The sequence below is a fragment of the Chiloscyllium plagiosum genome, chromosome 2 (assembly GCF_004010195.1).
Source record: "Chiloscyllium plagiosum isolate BGI_BamShark_2017 chromosome 2, ASM401019v2, whole genome shotgun sequence".
NCBI classification, from domain to species: Eukaryota; Metazoa; Chordata; class Chondrichthyes; order Orectolobiformes; family Hemiscylliidae; genus Chiloscyllium; species Chiloscyllium plagiosum.
Genome location: NC_057711.1, coordinates 37,459,466 through 37,481,799, shown reverse-complemented (window position 1 = coordinate 37,481,799; position 22,334 = coordinate 37,459,466). Strand labels below are relative to the sequence as shown.

At 40.2% G+C, this 22,334-nt stretch overlaps 1 protein-coding gene across 1 annotated transcript in view; it reads left to right on the top strand.

Annotated features, from left to right (window-relative positions):
• Nucleotides 1-22,334, top strand: part of LOC122558882 (isocitrate dehydrogenase [NADP], mitochondrial-like) — an 87,138-nt gene that overhangs the window by 18,215 nt on the left and 46,589 nt on the right. Inside the window, exons 2-3 of the mRNA XM_043707791.1 lie at nucleotides 14,675-14,766; nucleotides 19,311-19,476. Of these exons, the coding sequence (XP_043563726.1) occupies nucleotides 14,675-14,766; nucleotides 19,311-19,476 (258 nt within the window). The remainder of the gene's footprint in view (nucleotides 1-14,674; nucleotides 14,767-19,310; nucleotides 19,477-22,334) is intronic.

Genomic DNA, 22,334 nt, shown 5'->3' with positions numbered 1-22,334 from the left:
TTACCTAATTGAGAAGCACAAACAGCCCTCTCAGTGACATGTTTGTTCAGGCAAAACATCAAGGTAATTTACTTAATGGGTTAGGTTTGTCACAGAAAACTTCAAAAGCAGCACTCTGCACTAATAATTTGTAAGAAACCCTGTGATATATTTCAAGTAATTGCTGCATAAGCCAACCTGAACACCATGGATATAAGATTGGTCCCACGACATTGTCTGTATTAGCATATGTTTACAAGACAGGGGATGCTGAACTTGACATGTTGCAAGATCTGTAATTAGTGAAAGCCTTGCTGTATGTCTAGCATCTGCTAAATAAGCTTGGTTATCTTGATCTGTCCGAGCGATAAAACAGGTAGATCACATTGCACTATCCTTTTAGACAGTACAAACCAGACAGTAACAAAACTGTTTAAAATAAATTGTAATTTTGCCCCACCATATTTTTTCTAAATATCTTAAATTGATGTGATTAAATTACTGACCTTTAAAGATGCTCATTAGCACCCAGATCAGAGTATTTGTACCTATACAAAACATACAGTAGATGTTAGGGAAGGTAAGTCACCAATACCTTCTCCAGGGTTAATAGGGATGGACAGTAACTGCTGACTCAGCCAGTGAAGATTACATCCATGAATGAGTTTAAAAAATCCAAGTTTGGGCACAATATCCTTTGTATTAGTCACTGCAGAATGTATTTCCCTTCAACATTTACCGTGGTAACTTGCCAAACTCACTTCAACAGTCCCTTCCAGTGCAAACTTTATCACCAGGAAGGATGACAGCTGCAATAGTGTACTGTCACCTCTATGGCACCCATCGTCCTGATTTAGACTCTTCCATTGCAATTGGATGAAAATCTACAGTTAAAGCGCTAACAGCACAAGGACTGCAGTGCTTCAGAGACAAGGTGACCTACCAGAGCATCAGACTGAGCAATAAATGTGGCCTTTTCACATTTCTGAAAAAAATGTTTAGCGTGTATGCTCCTATGATTTATGAAGCATTTCCTGTGAAGAAAATGAATGTTGATGGGAATATTCGTAAAATATGATATGCCCATTGAAAGCAGACAATGGTAAATTCATCTGACCTGTTTAAAGCAGAAATTATATCTATTGTCTCTGTAGAGTCCGCATAATGATAACTGTTTCCATGGATACTGATGATGTGGAGGTGCCGGTGTTGGACTGGGATGGATATTTGGAAATACAAGCTTTCAAAGTGCTGCTCCTTTGTCAGTAGCTAGTCCCCCACTAGCTACCTGATGAAGGAGCAGTGCTCTGAAAACTTGTCCTTCCAAATAAACCAGTTGGAATATAAGTACTGCATAACCATTTAGATAAAATAATTGCTGTTTATTGCACAGTTCTGACTGTGACACTTTATCCAGTTTATTTTGTTATTAAGGGTGGCGTTTTTTTACAGAATATAGTAACTAGTTTTTGGAACCATGAAAATATGCATAGGAAACATAAGAATGTAATACATAGGAAGTTAGTCCGCATAATTTAGGCACATGGAATCAGAGATAATGTGCTGGCATGGATTAGCGATTTGCTAATGAGCAGAAAACGGAGAGTGGGAATTCGAAGTCATTCCAGGCTGTGACTGGTAGGATATTGCAAGAATTAGTACTTGGGTCCCAACTCTCAATTTCTATCAATGATTTGGATGTGGGGACAAAATGGTGTATTTCCAAACAGCAAAGCACATTCTGAGGAAAATGTAAAACAGCATCAGGGGGATTTAGACAGGCTTAGTATATGGGAAACGATGTGGCAGATGGAATATAATGTGAAAATTAAGAGATTATCCACTTTAGTAACAGGAACTGATGTGTACAGTATTTCTGAAATGATCATTTTTCTGCCTTGGTTTCTTGTTCCCTCTCTTCTTAGCTCGGGGTTATATAGATTCATGCAGCATGGAAGCATACCCTTCAGTCCAACAAGTCAATGCTGACCATAATCCCAATGAAACTAGTCCCACCTGCCTGCACTTGACCCATATCCCTCCAAACATTTTTATTCAAATACTTATCTAAGTGTATTGTAAATGTTAAATCCGTAACCACTACTTCCTCTGAAAGTTCAATCTACACACAAACTATTCTCTGTGTAAAGACGTTGCCCCACATATTTGCTACGTTCCAATCTGGAAAATGGAAATTTCAATGCTCATCTATTGAGAAATGTGGATGTACAAAGGAATCTGGTCCCTTTGTACATCAGTCAATGGAAATGGGCAGGAATGTGTGACAAGCAATTAGCAAGGCAAGCAGTATGTTGGGAGCAATGGTCATGTCTGTAGCTCTGGATTGGAAGGGCTTGGGTTCAAGTTCCCTGTGAGATTGTGTAGAGGTATAAGCAGGCAGGGAAAGAGTTAAGTTCTGAGTTTTGTGAAGCAAAAGGTTCAGCTGAGCATGATTCAGATCAGATAAGAACTTACAGTTAACAATGGGGTGCTGGAGGCAAGAGTAATGGTTTAAAAGAGTGGAAAAGCATTCATTATGTAAAGCCATTTAACAAGATGAGGTAGCGTTCAGCATGTGAGGTCAGTTTAACAAGGTGAAAACTATTCGTAATGTGAAGTCAGTTATTCAATGTGTAACAGCAGATGGCTTAATCTTTACTTGTGCTGATTACTTGCTGATTGTAACAGTCACCCAGTCAATATGTATGTTGCCTGTATGTATGTCTCCTCCCTGTAAAAAGACTATATAGTTCATTGAGAAACTGCTGTTCCAGAGAAGACCGTGAACTCATGTCTCTGTGTGTACATGGGCAATCGTTCTCTCTCCCTCCAGGGCCAAGAATAAAGATGAAGGAGATAAAACCACTCTGTGTCTCTGAGCATTTTGCTTTGACTATTGGCGTAGTCAGCAGGATCCAAACGGATAGTTACAATGTCAGCGACCACCGGGACATCGGTGTCTTGAGATGGACGGGCCCACAAGGTAAGATTTTAAACCTTGGTCCTTCTCAATATTCCCGTGTGCCAAAAAGGGTCCCCTCGCTCGATTGCTGTCTATTCTACGGATTTCTTGAACAGTAATTAGTTCAGTTGAGAGACACAGTTTTGCAAGCATGCTAGCAGGCAGAGGTTTGAGTCCTCTGAGTTGCATTGGGGGGAACGGGGTGTGATTGAGGTTCGGGTCCTCTGCGTGGGACTGGGGTTCGAGTTCCTGGGGGGGGGAGGGGGGGGGTGCTGGTGGTTGGGTTTGTATTGAGGTTAGAGTTCTCTGCAAGGTACTGGGGTTCACGTCTACTGGGTGGGTGATTTGAGGTTCAAGTCCTCCACACTCTGCTAACTTTCGAGCTCTGTGTTTGAGGTTTGAGCTTTCTGTGTTTAATTGGAGTTCAAATTATCTGTGTTTGATTTGGGTTCAAGTTTTCTGTTTTAATTCGGGTTCGGATTCTCTGTATTTAGGTGGGATTCGAGATCTGTGTTTAAGTGGGGTTCCAGCCCCCATGAGGAGTAAAGTGAGAAACAGGTTAAAGTCCCCAGTGGCGAGATTTGAGGCTCTGTGAGTCTTTGTTCGGGTGGAAGAGAGTGGCTTGGATTGCGGTGCCATGTGATCCGCGGTGAGGGTTTTCTCTTTTTGTCAGTGTAATCTCAGTGAGAGGATGCAAAAAAATTAAAATGACAACCGCTGAAATTAAGGTTGTACTAATACTTGGGTTGAAAAAAGAAAGTTTCAATGTAAATTGTGCCATGCTGAGAGTGTTTGATGTTTTAAATTTTGGTTTATTAAAATACTGGTTCAGAAAATCCTGTTCAGTAACTGTTTTGCCTTGTTTGAATCAGGATCTCAAATTCAGTGTGTCATATGGGCTATGTAATGGGGCAGATTTTGTTTTTACATTGAAATTGTACAACATTGTGTCCTTTTTAAAATGATCAAACTTGTAATCTTAAAACAAATTGAGTGCCTTGAGCCCTTATTTGTTTGAAACTCTACAATGCCTGTTTTGAAATAAAAACAGCTGGGTCAGTGTTCCTGCTTTAGCCAGATTATAGTCTTGTCTTAAAATATCTTTGCTGTTGTGTTTTTAATGCAGAGTGTTCACAAAAAGAAGAGTGAATTTTGAGTTTGATGTTTTGTTAAGATTTTGTAGAGAATATCAAAACTTAAGGCTGAGCTGTTTCAGTTCTGTTCATTATTGTGAAGACTTCATTGGCCCTTCATATCGCAAATACAAAGAATGTTGATCTTTACCAATGTTGCCACTGTAATTCCGACTGTTTAATTTGGGAAGCTTCATTTGGAGAACATATTTTAAAATATTCAGCATTTGTTTCCCACAAATATTTGAGACTTAAATCTGAACTGAAACTGCCTCTTCAATTGCGAAAGCACAGGAACCATTTTGTTGTTTTCTTGCTGCTCCAAACTTTTGAGATACTTTTCCTGCCAGCTTTCACATTAGCCAAGTTTCAATTTGTTAAAGGAAAATAACTTTTGAATAACCTGAAAGGGGTCCCGAGAGTTTGACTTTAGGACCATTAATTGCTGGTTATAATTGGCTGAATTGTTTAGGCAGTTCAATTTAGAAGTTTATGGATTGTATAAAACCTTATAATGTCACGAATAGTGAACAGAGTAATAGACTTCAAGAATTCGAAGAAGGTTGAAATGGCAGACACAACTTAGTGGAGTTAAACGTGTGACTGTCTTCACACTGGGAACCACCTTGGCAAGGAAGGAATGAGAGAGGAAATGCAAAGATACTTTCAGCAGCTAACATCTTCTCTAGAGTTTCTCCATTCGCAGGTAAAGCACGCCTTCAGACCACTGCCCACCCCTCCACAACCTGATCCAACGGATTCAATCAGCTCCCCAGTCATAAGCACAAAAAGTGAAGAAGATAACAACAGTGAAGAGGAGGTCGGTACACTTTTTGTCAGTGGCCTTCCTATGTACATTAAAGCATGTGAGCTTTAACCGGTCTTTCGATCATTTAAGGGATATGAAGATTCACTGATTAAGCTAACATCACAACAGCCAGTTGGCTTTGTTACATTTAAACAGCAGAGTGGGAGCAGAAGCAGCAAAGAATGCTGCGTTCACCTCGCCTGCTGCTGCAGCTGCTGCACTGCACACTCAGATGCGCTGGGATCCTCCATCTGAAGCATCTCTGGAAGGATGGGAGTCTCGTCTGTTTTGTTAAGTATTTAACTGCCCTTAGCCAATAATTCAGATTTCTCTAAAGAGTGATACACGAGGGCAGACTGAATTTTGTTTTCAGGTTGGACTTACTAAAGGAGATTTTGGAGAACTGGCTCAATTCCATTCAACTTGAAGGGGTTGGAGTGTCACTAAGGACTGTGGATTTAAGAGCCTCACTGGTGAATTTTTTTTTCCACATGGGAGGATTCTTCCCATTACTGTAACGGTCTAGAAATGTTTGTTGTTATAATCATTGCATGCCGTGTGTCAATAACTTGTTTAAATACTGGCTGTCAGAGTCTTATGAAACCTGGTAGTGCCATCTTGGTGGCTATCATGAAATGATTAGAGGAGGAAATGAGAATGTGTATAGGGTATAAACAGGCAGGAAAAGAGTGAAGTTCTGAATTTTGTGAAGGGAGGGAAAGAGTTAAGTTCTGAGTTTTGTGAAACAAGAGGTTCAGCAAAGCATGACTCAGATCAGAGAAGAAATTACAGTTAACAATAGGGTGCTGAAGGCAAGGGTAATGGATTAACAAGGTGGAAAAGCATTCATTATGTAAATCTATTTAACAAGATGAGGTAGCATTCAGCATGTGAGGTCAGTTTAACAAAGTGAAAACTATTCATTATGTGAAGTCAGTTACTCATTCTGTAACAGCAGATGGCTTAATCTTTACTTGTGCTGATTACTTGCTGATTGTAATAGTCACCCAGTCAATATGTATGTTGCCTTATCTGGACGCTCCTCCCTGTAAAATGACTATATAGTTCATTGAGAAACTGCTATTCCAGAGAAGACCATGAAGTCATGTTTCTGTGTACATGGGCAATTGTTCTCTCTCCCTCCAGGGCCAACAATAAAGATGAAGGAGGCAAAACCACTCTGTGTCTCTGAGCATTTTGCTTCGATTGAAGGGGGAACAGGACAACACCTGCACATGTGTATAATAACATCTATGAGTAGATTAATTAGATAATATGTATATTGGCTTTCAGTGCAAGAGGATTTGGTTCAAAAGTAGGGATGTCTTACTGCAGTTATACAGGGTCTTGGTGAGAACACGTGGAGTATTGCATGTGGTTTTGGTCTCTCTATCTAAGAAAGTCTATATTTGCAATAGAGAGAATGCAGTAGAGGTTCACTAGGTTGATACCAGGGATGGCAGGACAATCATGTGAAGAGAGATTGGCTTCACTGGCTTATATTCACTAGAATTTAGAAAAATGATAGAGGATCTGATTGAAACGTGTAAAGTTCTAGCAGGGCTGGACAGACCAGTTACAGGGAGGATGTTTCCTTAGCAGGGGAGTGTAGAACCAGAGGAAACAGTCTCAAGAAATTGGGTAGACCATTTAGGGGTGAGAGGAGGAAATGTTTATTCACTCAGAGGGTCATCGACCTGTGGAATTCTCCACCTCTGAAAGATGTGAAGACCAGGTCACTGAGTATATTCATGAAAGAGGTAGGTAACTTTTTAGATTTTAAAATATTTAAGGATGGAGAGAGAAAGCAGGATTATGGTCTTCAGATAGAGGATCAACCATGATCCTATTGGATGGCTGAGCAGGCTCAAAGGGCCAACTGATTGACACCTCTTCGTTTCTATGTTTCAATTAGAGGTTGGAGAGTGTAGAAGTACAAAGAGACCTAGGTGTCCTTGTCAGTAAGTCACTTGGTATATATGCAGATCCTGCAAGGAAGGTTAATGAAAAATTAGCCTTGATCTTGAGAGTGTTTGAGTACAGGAGCACTAAATACAATGCTTCAATGGTATAGAAGCTTGGTTAGACTCTGTCTGGAGTAATGTGTCTAGCTTTGGTCTCCTAACCTCAAGAAGGATATTATTGCCATAAAAGGAGTTTAATGAAGGCTCACCAAAGTTGGTCTTGGGAAGGCAGGATTGTCGTAGGAAGAGATATTAGGCAAACTGGGCCTATTTTCTCTTGTGTTTTGAAGAATGAGAGGTGATTTCAATGAAACTTACAAAATATCTAAATGGATAGTTGGAGTAAATGCAGGTAAGATGTTTCCTTTGGTTGGGGAAACTAGAACAAGAGGAACAATTTAAAATAAAGGGGTATGTTGTTTAGGATCAATATGTGGAGAAGTATTTTTCACTCAGAGTTGTGAATCTTTGGAATTCTCTACCTCAGAGAATATGGAAGCTCAGTCTTTGAGTATATTTAAAGTAGAAATTGATAAGTGTTCTATTATTAATGGTGTAAAGGGTAATAGGGATAGTCTGGCTGAAAGGCACTCAAATGTTGAATCAGCCATGATCATATCAAATAGTGGAGCAGGCTTGAGGGGCTGAATGGCCTACTTTTATTCATATGTTCCTAAAAGTTCCTAAGAAAGTGTCCCAGGTTGAAACATTCCAAGTTAAAGGTGTTTGAATTGTCATTGATTTAATGTAGAGATCCCTTAGCTACTCACTTGCAACCAGTTTTTCTTGGTCTGGGAAGATGCCTCCTTTACCTATCATATGGGAGGAACGCCTCCCCACGTTCAGTCACCGGTTAAAGGAGGGTATGCAGGGTGTCACAGTCAAAGTGTGGGACTGTTTATCCTGCCTCTGCCCTTGTTCAAGTTGGCTAATGGTATTGCCATTTCTCAATCAGTCCTGATTGGACGAGATCTGGATAAACAGTTAATGTTGGTGTTGAATGTGTTGGAAAAATTGAGATTGGCAGAGATGATGGCAGCCCCTCATTTTGCAGCAGATTTTTAATAACAGGTCTGGACTGTGTGCTAACCTCCCAATGTCGCCTTTCTGCTGAGGCACATTGTTGAAGGATCTTTAATCCACACAATGACAGCTACTCCCAGGTGAGTATCCACCCTGTCACAGCCTGAACTCCTGCCTTCCTGAATGTATTTGCTGGTAGTCCTGACAGTCAGTCGTTAATTGGTCCTTAATCATGCTGGGAGCAGGCACACCACACAGTACCACCACCATGACCTCTTCACCTGGCAGGAGAGCACTGACATAGTTTTGGCTGTGGTCCACTGACATGGTTTCTCATGCTTTATCCCCAACTATTTATATGAAATTGAAATTGTATTTCTTTCTTTATCTCACCCTCTCCATTTTCTTTTTTAGAATTAAGTTCCTTGAGCTGTCTCTGTACCCTTTCTTACCCCTCTTTTTTTTTCTTATATTTTTCTTGAATTCATTGTTCCTTTTGTCCCATTTTTCATTTTTCTTCTAAGCCTCTGTACAGTTCTGTTATTCTAATCTTTTTAATTTATGTTTTCTCTCTCCCCTTTCATGTAATCTCTCTTTCCTGTGGCTGTTGTATATCTGTCTCATTCCTTTGCTCCCACATATTGCAACGCAAGCTTTTTATCTGAAGATTTGATGTTGGCTATTCTCTGCAGGTATTGTCATCTGATTTATTTTCTGCTGCAAAGGTTGATTCTGTTGACAGTGTAGGCCTCTGGCAGCAGACACTGTATCCGTTGTAGTTTAACCATTTGACAGGCATCAGACTAGTCATTATCAAAGTCACCTCTACCCCTTCCTCTATCTAATGAACGAAATTGACAGGAGTTGTTTGGCTGCTAACAGCATGAAAACTAGATAACCAAAAAATAAATTCATTCTGAAAAGAACTTTTTCTTTAGAAGGCAGGTTGGAGTATAAACGTTGTGTCATGTTAATTTGCTGTGACTAGTTCTGTAGGGCAGCCAGATTAAAATGGAAGGTTGCAGTGGCTCCCGTTGTTTGTTACATTGAGCGTTGCACATCGAGACTGACGGCTGAGGTAGGGAAGCTACCAAACAGCTGCAGTTCAGCCACTTGTGATTTATTGCCCCATAATGGAAATGGCAAAATATGCATAAGTGTTTCCTATGTATCTTGGGTCACTATGACAGAACATGAAATATTGTTGATGGTGAAATTTTGAGTTAAAACCAAAACATGCTGAAGTCACTCACTCGGTTAGGCAGTTGTGTGAACCAAGGACGATGATACTATCAGTTCAGATCACTCTTTTATTTTGAGCATAATAGTGTAGTTTTTTTCACTTCGTCATAGATTGAGAGTGACCATTCGTGTGGCCTTGAGAAGGTGGTTGTGAGCTGCCTCCTTGAACCACTGCAGTTTGTTTGGTGTAGGTACAGGACTGATTTGATTTGATTAAATTATTGTCATATGTACCTAAGTAGAGTGAAAAGCTTTGTTTACGTGTATTACAGGCAGATCTACTAAGTAAGGATCATGAGTGAAACAAAAAGCTAAGTCAGAGGCACATAGGTTACATTGCATAGGGCACCTGCAAGGCAAGGTTAACAATAGCAAGATCAGCATGATTTGAAGTTAGAGAGTCCATTCATCAATTTAATAACAGCAGGGACGAAGCTGTTCTTGAACCTGCTCGTGGGTTCAAGCTTCGCTGACAGAAGAGGTTGTCGGAGAGCATTGCAGTAACAAGCAGTGTAAATAGAGTCCATGGATGGAAGGATGGCTTCGGTGATGGTCTGGTCTGTAGTCAGAAACCACCTCCTGTAGTTTATTACAGTCCTGGCCAGAGCAGTTGCCATACCAGGCTGTTATGCAGCCAGACAGTTTGCTTTCAGTGGTGCATCTTTAAATGGTGATGAGGGTCCTTGTGGACATGCCAAATTTCCTGAGCCACCTGAGGAAGAAGAGTTGTTGTGCTTTCTTCACCCTCGCATCTACATGGATCTGGGGATTTATACTTGTGGCAAGTCCAGGACAGGTTGTTGGTTATCATCACTCCATGGAACTTTACGCCTTCCACCCTTTCAAGCTCAGCCAGTTGATGTAGATGGGGGCATGTTCTCTTCCTTTCAGAAGTCAATGATCAGTTCTTTAGTTTTGCTGATGTTCTCGTTACACCACATCACCAAGCCCTCAATTTCCTTTCTGTATTTTGATTTGTTTTTGTTTGATATCCATCCCACAACAGTGGTATTGTCAGCAGACTTGTAAATGGTGATTACCTTCCCTACAGTATGCAAACAGGCCCTTTGAGCCAACAAGTCCACATCGACCCTCTGAAGAGTAACCCACCGAGACCCATTGCCCTCTGACTAATGCACCGAACTCGATGGGCAATTTAGCAAGGCCAATTCACCTAACCTGCACGTCTTTGGATTGTGGGAGGAAACTGGAGGAAACCCACGCAGACATGGGGAGAATGTGCAAACTCCACACAGACTGTCGCCCAAGGTGGGAATCGAACCCAGGTCTCTGGTGCTGTGAGGCAGCAGTGCTAACTGCTGAGTCACCATGCCAACTGGTGTTCGTTTGGAATTTGGCAACACAGTTGTGGGTGTACAGGGAGGACCTGAGGATGCATCCTTGGGCGGGCTCCAGTGTTAAGTGTTATTGTGGAGGAGGCGCTGTTGTCTATCTTCACTGATTATGGTCTGTGGGTCAGGAAGCTGAGGATCCAGTTGTAGAGGGCGGAGCTGAGACCTAGGTCGTAGAGTTTTGAGATCAGTCAGGAGGGGATAATGGTGTTGAAGGCAGAGCTATGGTCAATGACCAGGGGTCTGACATAGGTATCCTTGTTGTCCAGGGATGAGTGTAGGGCGAGGGAAATGTTAGGAATGGAGTTCCAAGACTTTGACCCAATTACAATGAATAAAAGCTTATATATTACCAGATCAAGATGCAGTCTGTCATGTTAGGTTCTGAGGGATCAACCACTTGTGACTTTTGGTTGGTGGTAAATTGCTGCAATCTTCTCCTTTCTAAATTGGTCCTGCTTAATTATCACTGGCAGAGGAAAAACCACTTTTGGAGAGTAACAAGGAAAGGTACTTGCCTTTCTTAACAAGGTTTAGTTATTGTATTTAGCAAAGGTACAATGAACATGAACTAGTTAGCCATAATTACAACTATCAGGGATGGGAAATGGCATGCCTGTCTAAATCAGGAGCTCATACTAGACTCCCTGATTCTCCACATAGTGACCATGCTACACCATCAGCTTGAGTGGGGCTAATGCAACTTCAACACAAACTCTTTCGGATCCATTACCTAACACAGCAGCGTGTGGATTTAACTGGCACTTGCTGGTGGTGGTGTTTTCATGCATATTTTGCCCTAGACCATCTAGGTTATGGAGGTCATGGGTTTTGAAGATATTGTTGAAGGGATTTATGTTATTGGACAAGTGAGGTAAAGGTAATCTTTTTAAGCCTGACTTGTTTCTGGCTATGGCAAAAGACTGTGAAACATTAATACAAGTGTAAACCCGTAAAACTAGCTTTTGTGGAATAGGGTGAAAGGACCATGGTGTTCTTTCCTATCACTGTCATTTGCTTGCAATTCACAAAGCTATTGATGGTTTCTGGGCACCTTTGCAAACTACTTCTGCACTAGCTGCACCTTGAGAAATTCTCAAGCTGTTTGCTTTGACTGCCCAAATATAGCTGTCAGCTCTTATCAACTATCCAGGGACACAGTATATAATCAAGTGCTGTGCTTTAAAAGGCATCTTTTAATGAAGATATTCAACAACAATCGGTGTAAATATCATTATCATTGTGAAAACTTTCTTTGTAAACCTGCTGGCAATCTTATTTTGGGCATTAGGAATTTCAATATTAAAGAGACAGTCATAAGTTTGATCACTGATTTTTTTTCAGTGATTTGAACTATTCAGTTTAATTCTTTCCTAAAGTATTATTTGGTTTGAATGGGTTCTTTGCGGTGCAGGATGAAGAGCTGGGAGATATAATTGTACTGTAAAGAGGTTTTATTGTAATGTGGTTAAAAATTTATATAGGCTTGCTTTTTGTAAATGTGGTCATAGCATCTTTTAAATTAAAATGTTGGCATCTGTTAAACTTTTAATATAATAGTTATATTAAAATACAACTGAAATAATGTTTCTTATGAAAAATATATAGTACGGCTTGGAACACCTTTAGATTTAAAAAAAAAAGCTTTCTGCTGTTGTGACCGTATCATTGGATTAGATTGGATTTAGTTGGGAATCATGGAATCATACACTACAGAGAGGTCATTCAGCCCATCGACAAAGCTACAGATGAAACAACTTTATATCTGCATTAGTCCCACTTTTCTGCACCTGGCTATGTTATGACATTTCAAGTGATCATCCAATTTTTTTTTAAAGGTAAAGATTTTCCTCAGTTCCCCTGTACACCTTCTGCATTTCACCTTTAACGTCTGCCCATTGTTACTGACTCTTCAACTAAGGGGAATGACTATTTGTTTCCACGCTGATAGTCGCATTTGGCTCTATTACGTCCTCCTTCAATCTTCTCTACTCTTCCCCCCCCAAAAAAAAAACAACCTGAGCTTATCCAGCTCCTCTTCAAACTAAAATACTCCCTTCCAGGTAGCATCTTGTTGAATCTCCTCTGAGCCCCTCCACTACAGTCACATCCTCCTACACTGTGGGGACCAGAACTGCACACAAAACTCCAGCTGTGACCTAACCAAAGTACAGTTCCAACATAAACTACCTGCTCTTTTAATCTATAAAGGCAAGTGTCCTATTAACCTATCCTGGCACCTTCGGAAGTCTGTGGTGTCCCAAGCTTCCTCTGTTGTTCTGAGCTTCTTAATGTCCTGCCATTCATTGAGTACTCCCTTGACTTGTTACTTCTTCCAAAGTACAACACCCCCCCCCTTTCAGGGTTAAATTTGATCTGCCACTGATTTGCCTGTCTGACTAATCTGTCTATATCCTCCTGTAACCTGAGACTTCCTCCATCACTGTCAACCACCCAGCAAATCATTGTGTCATCCACAAACTTACTTACCCCTCCCACATTCTTATCTAATTGTTTATATGTGTATGTCAAACAATAAGAAACTCAGTATTGATCCTTGTAGTATGGTACTATCACTGGCTTCAAGCTACACAAAAGACCTTGTGTAGCCACGCTCTGTCTCCTACCACTAAACCAATTTTGGATCTAATTTGCCAAATTACCCTGGATCCCATGTGTTTTTATCTTCTCTATCATTTTCCTACGTGGGACCTTGTCAAAGACTTTGCTAACATTCATACAAACCACATAAACTGCATTACCCTTATCTACACAGCTGGGTCATTTTCTGAAATAAATCAAATTTGTTCGGCATGTCTTCCCTCTGACTGAGCCATGATTATCATCCCTGATCAAACTCTGTTCACCAAGTGGGAATTCCCTCCTCATAATTTTCTTCAGTAGTTTCCTTACCACGGATTGAAACTCATTGTCTATAATTTCCTGGTTTATCTCTATCACCCTTCTTGAAACATGGAAACACATTAACTTTCGTCCAATCCTCTGGCACCTCCCTGTTATCAAAGAGGAACTAGAAATTTGGGCCAGAACACCTGGAATTTTCTGCCCCACCTCCCATAGCAGTCTGGGGTACAACTCATTCAGACCTTCAGCTCACCTTAACCTGCAATACTTCCTCACTCCCTATGTCAATGCCTTGCAACCTATTTGCAAGCATGTTTGTAAAGTAATGGAAGTAACTTTACTCAACTAAACTTGCAGGGCAGTTTCTTTTAGGATTTCAACATTGGATTGGAAATGGGGGAAAAAAAGGCTGCAGAAAGGAGCAAAGCTGGGGGGGCACCTGTACTTGAATAGCAGAAAGCTGACACACAGGTGCAGCAGGTAATCAGACAGGATAAATAAAATGTTGGCCCTTATTTCAAGGGGGTTGGAGTATAAGAGTAGGGAATTCTTACTGCAACTGTACAAGGTGCTGGTGAGACCACATCTGGAGTATCCTGAGCACTTTTCATACATTTACTTAAGGAAGATTGTTTTTTTGGAGGTAGATCAGTGAATGTTCACGAGGATGTTTCCTGGTATGGAAGGATTGTCTTGTGAGCAAAGGCTAAGCAGGTTGGGACTGTACTCACTGGAGCGTATAAGAATGAGAGATTACCTCATTCAAACATATAGGATTCTTAAGGGGCTTGGCAGGATAAATGCTGAAAGGATACTTCCCCTCATGGGAGAGTCTAGGATCACGGGGCATTGGCACCCTTTATTCTGAAACTATGTAAGACTGAGATGATGAGGAATTTCTCCTCTGAGGGTTGAGAGTCTTAGGAACTCTTTGCCACAGAGTCCTTACACTTAAGGGTGAGGTAGGTAGTTTCTCAATCAGCTGGGAAATCAAGGGTTATGAGGAAAAGACAGGAAAATGAATGAGGAATGTTGGATCAGTGTGAATGGTAGAGCAGGCTCGAGGAACTGAACAGTCAACTCCTGTTCCTATTTCTTACCATCTAATGAAAACCTGGCTCATGATCAAATTCATTTTAAAATTAGAGCAAAACCAAACTAATCAGACTGCTGTGAAATAAAATAGTGAGCCATTTATTCACATGCTGTTCTGCCCCTTGCTTCACTAATATCTCTAAAAACATATCCAAGCCCCTTCGGATAGCACGTGTATAATCGCGCACAGGTTTACCTTCCTTCGGTAGTGAAGGTTTCTGTAGGTGATAGAAATTTATCTTTTTTTGCAGATGCCATAAAACGAATCAAAGCAGATAATCCAGTGGTAGAAATGGATGGAGATGAAATGACCAGAGTGATGTGGAGCTTCATTAAAGAAAAGGTAATCATTGTGATGGATTAAATTCAAATGAACAGAAATCTTGAATGTTCTGTTCCATGCTCATCTAAATAGATGATTTGTTTTGATCTCAGTAATAGCTTAATAAGACATCTGATTATTTCTGGAAGTTGTAGAATCACTAAGAGGTAAAGATTAATCAGCAGAAAAACCCTCCATTGGTTAGAGCCATACCTGGTACAAGGGAAGATGGTTGTGATTGTTAGAGATCAGCTCAATGGCATCTTTGTAGGAGTTCCTCAGGATAAATATTTCCGAATCAACCTGTTCAGAGATGTTATCCTGCCTGCTCCAGAGGTGAGTCGTTTGAACCTGGGCCTCCTGGCTCAGAGATAAGGACACTGCCGCTCCACCAGAAGAAACCTGGACAGTCCCTCACTGTAGTGTCCAAGGTCTAACCATCTTTATCAGCTTCATCAATTACCTTCCCTCATCGTAAAGTCAGAAATGGGGATGTTTGCTGATGATTGCAAAATGTACCTCACCATTCACAACTTCTCAAATACTGAACACTCCAAATACATCAAAATCTGACAGTATCCTGGCTTGGATTAATTATGGTAAGCAACACCAATAAGGGGGTTATTTCTCCAGTCATGTAACTGACCACGTGGTGTTGTCTTGTGGTATCAGTTCTTCAACTGAATGGATCCATTAGAATTTAATTAGCACATATGATAAAACACATGAATAAGGCATTACAATGGGAGGTCTACAAAATGACTTCTGTAGGTAAGAGTCTATTTAAATTTGTGAACAGCACAATCTTCACAAAGCTGGACTCAAACAGCAGCAATCAGGAGTCCAACATTTTTTCCACTTGCATAACCATCTTAAGACATGTTTACTACATTTACATTTGGAATCACATTTGCTTTGGAAATTTTTCAAAAGACGATGTCAAATATATGTGAAGGTATGAAGTCATCACATGTCACAGGGATGACAATACAACAAAAAATGTGCAGTTTTGCAAACAAGGTGATGAGTTCCTTCTTGAACTGCTGCTGTCTTTGGGGTGTAGAAAGATCCACAATGCTATTACAAAGGGAATTCCAGGAGTTTCACCCAGTGACAGTGAAGGACTGATGATATCATTCCAAGTCAGGATGGTGAGTGACTTGAACAGGAGCTTGCAAGTGCTAATGTTCTCTTGCCATTGCTCTTGTAGATGATAGAGGTTACAGGTTTGGAAGGAATTGTTGAAGAAGCCTTGGTGAATTTCTGCAGTGTATCTTGTAGCTGGTACATGCCATTGTGCATCAGTGGTGGAGGGAGTGGATTACAAGGTAATGGTTGGGGTATCCTGAATGGTACTCAGCTCCATTTAAGGAAGTATTCCTCAGTCTTCCTAACTCGCGCTTTGTAGATGGTGAGCAGACATTGGGAAGACAGAAGATGAGCTACTTGATGTAGAATTCTGAGCCTCTGATCTGCTGTTTTGGCCACAGTATTTACGTAGGTAGTCCAGTTCAGTTTCTAGTCAGTTGTAATCTCCAGGATGTTGAGCAGTATCCAGCAACAGGGATCATTGGAGACCTGTAGAACACAAGTCATTAAGGAATTTCCAGCAACAGGAATATTATAGAACTCTAGTATTTCAAATTTGGCCAGCCAGGTTAAAAAATTCCTTTGCCCTTAGTCCAAGCAAACCAACCTCTAAGACAACTTTTTAAGCATGAGATGTGGTGCTGGACTAATGCAGTAAGGCAGCTGAATCAAACAGATGCTGAAAACTTTGGGGATCTGAGCACAATGATTCCAAAGTTCCAACTATTTTAACAGACTTCCATAGGTCTAAGAGTGGTCTTATTCCAAATACATGTGAAGAGAGCAGAAAACCTGTCAGTTGTCTTCAAGGCTTTTCACTCAAATGGAACTGTCAAATGTAGTGATGGAGAAAGAAACACTGTTGGCAACTTGGTTGTGTAAGAACTTTTCTGATTAGGTCTAATACTTACCATTTAAGACTGAAACTGACCACACACTGCTGGTAACTTTACTGAATATGAAAGACATTGCAAAAGTACCGTACTGATTCCAGAGATTTCAATTATAGCTGATGCCATAGATTATATCCAACAAAAATACCAGACTACTGCTGACATTTTATGAATGATATCCATCAATAGCCCAAAGCAAAAAGATGAAACGTTTACTGTCAGTACTTGCCAACATCAGAGAAGAAATTGCACAAATTTTGAGGGTCAAGGACGTGCGCAGATTTGCGTATGTTGCTTTGATGGCTGGCCAGAGTTTTTCCCCAGTAACCCTGTCCCACAATCATTCTTTGAATGATGTCACCACAACATTATCGTTGATCTCTTGATCTCTGATGAGCAATTGGCTGGCCAGCTGGATATCCTTCAGAAGGTTAGTAAGGGACATCTTAGTATATCTGGGTTACAGGCCAGAGTACAGCAATCAGGACAATGGTCAGATATCTCGGGTTTCGAAAGGACATATCTTCAACTGCACCCCCAGCATCACTTACAGACAGGAGCAGAAAGAGCATCTTCTGCCGTCTGCTTTGACAGCCAGTCCATGGAAACACTGTGGCATTGCCCTACTCAAATTCAAGGGGACAGACTTTCTCATCCTTGTGAATTATTATTCTGATTGGATTAAGATGCAGAGCTACATTTGCTCACCTCTAAATCCGCTTTAACCTTTCCAAAGAGAATATTTTTTCACACTCACAATCCTGGACAATGACTCACAAATTTTATATTTCCAATCCTTTGCAGTCCCATATGGATTTGTCCACATCACAAGTTCACCCAGGTAGCATTAAAGCCAATGGTGAAGCGGAGATACCATTTTACGAAAAAAGTCATGAGAAGAATGACCACTCTCATTTGGCCCCGCATAACTCAGGTCCTGCACTATTGTAGAATAGTTTCACCCCATAACAGCTTTTGAAGAGCTGCAGGCTACAAACCCAACATACCTTCCTTTCACATTATTAGCAGGAGTGCCCTGATTTGAATTAAAAATAAACTGTTAGCTTGATAGGCTGCACACCCTGATCCTCAGGAAGAAGATATGACTCCACAATTAATAATGATAGACAAAAAAACAGCAAGCCTTCGCAGAATGTGTTTGGAATAAACACGCCCTCAGTTTCTTCTGGAATAATTCAAGTGAGGTTCAGTGAGAACACTCCACTATGTGTGTAAAAACACTAGCTTTGTTAGGAGTTGTAGGATGTGTAATAGATAGGAATCAAGACTTGAAGAGATCGGGGATAGTGAGGTAGAGGAAGGTGGATTTGGACTAGAGGGCTAACTGTTCCAATGATCTAACCAGAACTACTGAGGGTGTAGTAAGAGTTTATCTTAACGATGATGTCAGATTAAATGGATAGAGACCTGATGGAAGAAGACACTAGTGAAGCAATACCATACTCCTGTTCTTACTTTAATAATTAATAAATGGTAATGGCTTGCACTTGCCTTAAGTTCAGTCCTTATCTCCACTGGCTTCTAAAAGCTGCTAATGTTATTCCAACAAATAGCCATAGGACTTGTGAAGTACTGGTAAGACAGAGCACCTCTTGAGATACTGCCTGTCTGTGGGAGACATTGATGCGATTTTGCCTAAGTGTTTCAGCTTAGGATCCGAGGAAAAATTTGAATGGAACATATTGATATAAACTTTTTTCCAATATTTTTGTCCCATGCACATGTCAACAAAAAATGTTTCCACGTGGAGGCATTATTTTCTGATTGGCAATCTATCCTCATGTGTGGAGTTGCAAATTAGTAGTATACTGGAGATGTCATGGAATGCCCATCAAATTTGCCTTTTCTGCTAAGCCTGATGATTATTTACAGGTTGAATAATACATGGAAGCAGTAAATAAACATCAATAGGATAAGTCTAGAAAGGGTTTAAAATGTTCAGAACTCTTGCACAATTTAATAGCAGTGGGAGTTTCAGTGAAGAAGTCATCCGTGAGACTTTGATGTATGTTTTATGTTGATGGTACAACATTAGGAAATCCAAACAGAAGTAGAGACATTAGAACATTCTTTCTTTTTTGCTTTTTTAAGTACAAGTCCCTGAAGTCTTAACATTTGATCATCATTGATTAAAAGCATGGTGATACGGACTAATGCCTATGATGTACAGCTGTTTCCATGTTATTTCATTCTATCGTGCTAATGCTTTGCCCATATATAATCTAATTAATGTCCACAGCTCTGCTATCGTGACTAATCTCACAAGGTCAAATGATCTATTCCTATAAGCAGCATGCTTAGATCTAACTGGTTATACATATCAAACTCCACTGCCATGGAAATAATGCAATTCTGTCAGGGATGAAAGATTCCATTTTATGTGAATCCTATCAAGAACATCAAATGTCAGATAAAATATAAATTCTTTTCTGCCAGACTATCGACACCTTTACTTTCTTTGAAAATCTGTTCTATTCATGAGTTGTATGTCACAGACAGTGTGGGTTCTCAATATTCCTCTCGGCAGGGTGCACTGATGTTGGTCTGTTGTTTATTTTGCAGCTTATTCTAACTAATGTTAGTGTGGAATTGAAATATTTTGATCTTGGTCTGCCAAATCGAGATAAAACAGCTGACCGGGTGACCATTGAGTCTGCATTGGCAACACAAAAATATGGAGTCGCAGTGAAATGTGCCACCATTACACCAGATGAAGCTCGAGTGGAAGGTACATGAATGACATCAATTCATTTCAAAACTAATCTGTTGTGGTTACACAATCAGAATTAATAGGCCACTGAAATTTTACTGTTGAAATTCAAACAAGAACATTTTAATGCCATTGCGTGTGTGTGTGTGTACGCGCGCACGTGCAGAGTGTGTGCATTTTTGGTACCTAATTTTAATTTATTTGACTGAAAGGTACTTTTTTTGAAAATGGATTGTTATTTAGTTTGTCATTTTATGGGAAGTAAAAACAAATGTTTGTTGATCCATGTTCACAGCAGAATTTAGAATTGGCAGCCGAAGGGTTTATCTGAAGGCTCCATGCTGAGTTGAAGCTGAACCATACAGTGTAGGAAGCTCTTGGTTTCCATTCTCAGTTTAAGCTGAGTTCACCCTTCTGGTTATGACACAGTAGGAGCTCTGTGATTGGCCATCTTATTCATGGATGAGGGAGATCAAAGTTAATCAAGTGTGCCGAGTTGAGATCATGCTTCATGTCAGCATTCTTGATAATAAAAATATTAAGAACTTGGATGAGTTCCCAATGGGCAGCTAATGGTTTTGGAATAAAAATCCAGTAGAAATCAGGCCTTCATGGAAGGTGAGGAATGTACAAGCCCATACTTTTCTTTTTGCAGAAATCAAGATTCATCTTTAATTAAGCAGCATTTGGGAGGAAAGTTATCATTTTGGCTATCATAGAATCTCTACAATGGGGAAGCAGGCCAATCAGCCCATTGAGTCCACACTGACCCTCTGAAAAGCACCCCACCCAAACCGACTCCACCTACCCTATCCCTGTAACCTTGCATTTCCCATGGCTAACCCATTAACTTGCACATCAGTGAACACTATGGGCAATTTAACATGACCAATCCACCCTTTGGACTGTGAGAGAAAACTGGAGCACCCAGAGGAATCCCACACAGCCTGAAGGTGGAATTGAACTTGGTTCTCTGGCACTTTGAGGCAGCAGTGCTAACCACTGAGCCACTGTATCACCTCAATAAATTAACTGGAATGAAGGCAGAAGTACATGTTTAAATTGCATTACTCCAAAGACATTGTGATTTATTTTGTATCAAAACTTTCTCTTCTTGAGAAATGTAAACAGATGGCAAGATGGAATCTGGTAAAAGGGTCTAGTCAGTGGGATAAAAGTAAGGAGAGATGAGCAATGAGGGAAAAAAGTCAAATGTTGAAAGAATGTAAAGAAAACAACTGTAGACAAAAGTAATTGGGAGCAGCTGATCTATGTAAATAAAATGTTAAAATAATTTGGTTAATCTGTCTGTAATGGGGCTCATCTGTGCAGATGGGGTATCATTTGGATTTAATATTCTGTCTGGTTGCACTGTTTAAAATAGAAGATACACCACACATTTCCCATAACACTTGATGCGATTAGCACTACTGCAAGTGAATTTTTAAAATATTAATCAGTTTGTAAGTGGTATTATGTGACCAGTTTTACTTCAGAATGAAATTGCTTTAAACTAATGACTTAATGTTTAATGCAATGATGCTCTGAAGACTTTGAATAATGTGATCCAATTTAGTAATAGCTCTTGCTGTCACTGTTCAGTGTATAAAAGGATTAGTCTCCGTGTATACGAGGAGGACTAGGCAGTTGGTTTCAGGTTGGTAGAAACTGCAGGAAATTGATAACAATCATTGAGAAAATAATGATAGCAAATTTTCTGCTTGAAAACAGTTTAAAACATCTTCCATTTTGTGCCATAAAGCCAATATGTGCAGCATTCTCTCAACAAGATTGTAACTTTACAGTTTTGGAAAACAGCCACCTGGTGGTGCTAGTGAACCTACTGTTGAAGCGTGAAGGTGAAGGACTCACTGATCTAAGAGCAGGAACCCTAATTTCTGTGGCAGTTCTACTGTTTCCAGAACTGATAGTTCTCTTTATATAGTCTTAACATATAAACAAATGAATAAGGAGCAGAGGTCAGCCACTTAGCCCTTCAGTAAGATGGTGGCTGATCTGTTTGTGCTATGAATTCTGCATTCCCACCTGTCCCTGATAACCTTGTATTCCCTTGGCTAATAAGAATCTATCCATCCCTGCCTTAAACATATTCAGTGAGCCCATCCCATCACCTTCAGAGGTAGATAGTTCCTGAGTTGCACAATCCTCGAAGAGGAAAAAAACCGCTCACTGCAATCCCAAAAGGCAACATCAAATTTTAAAGTAGTATCTTCTTTTTCTGCACACACCCACAAGAATAAACATCCTTTCCACATCCACGTTGTCAAGGCTATTCAGGATCTTATATACTTCACTTAAATCACCCCTCACTCTCTTCTAAACTCCAGTGAAAACAAGTCTATCTAATCTTTTCGCATAAGACAACTCGCTCATTCCAGATAAGTGCTCTCTCAATTGTCTCCAATTTGTTTGCATCTTCTGTAAATAAGAAGATGAAAACTGCACATTGAATTGTAGATGTGGCCTCACCAATATCCTGTATAACCAAAGCATGACATCCTTATTCTTATGTTCAATTTGTTGCTTAATAATAGATTGCATTCTATTAGCTTTTTTAATTCCTTGCTGTATCTGCATATTAAATTGTTGGGACTCATGCACTAGATCACATTGATCACTCTGCTCCTTGGAATTCTGAATTCATTCTCCATTTAAGTAATTCTTAGCTTTTTTTTCTTCCAAAGTGAACAACCACACATATACTCTATTTGCCAGATTTTTGCCCATCTACTGAACTTATTCATATTGGTCTGAATCCTTTTTCTGTCATCTCCACTGCATACTTACCTATCTATCTTTGTGTCATCTGCAAGGTGAGTCACCATGCCTTTGATGCCCTTATCTAATTGACATAA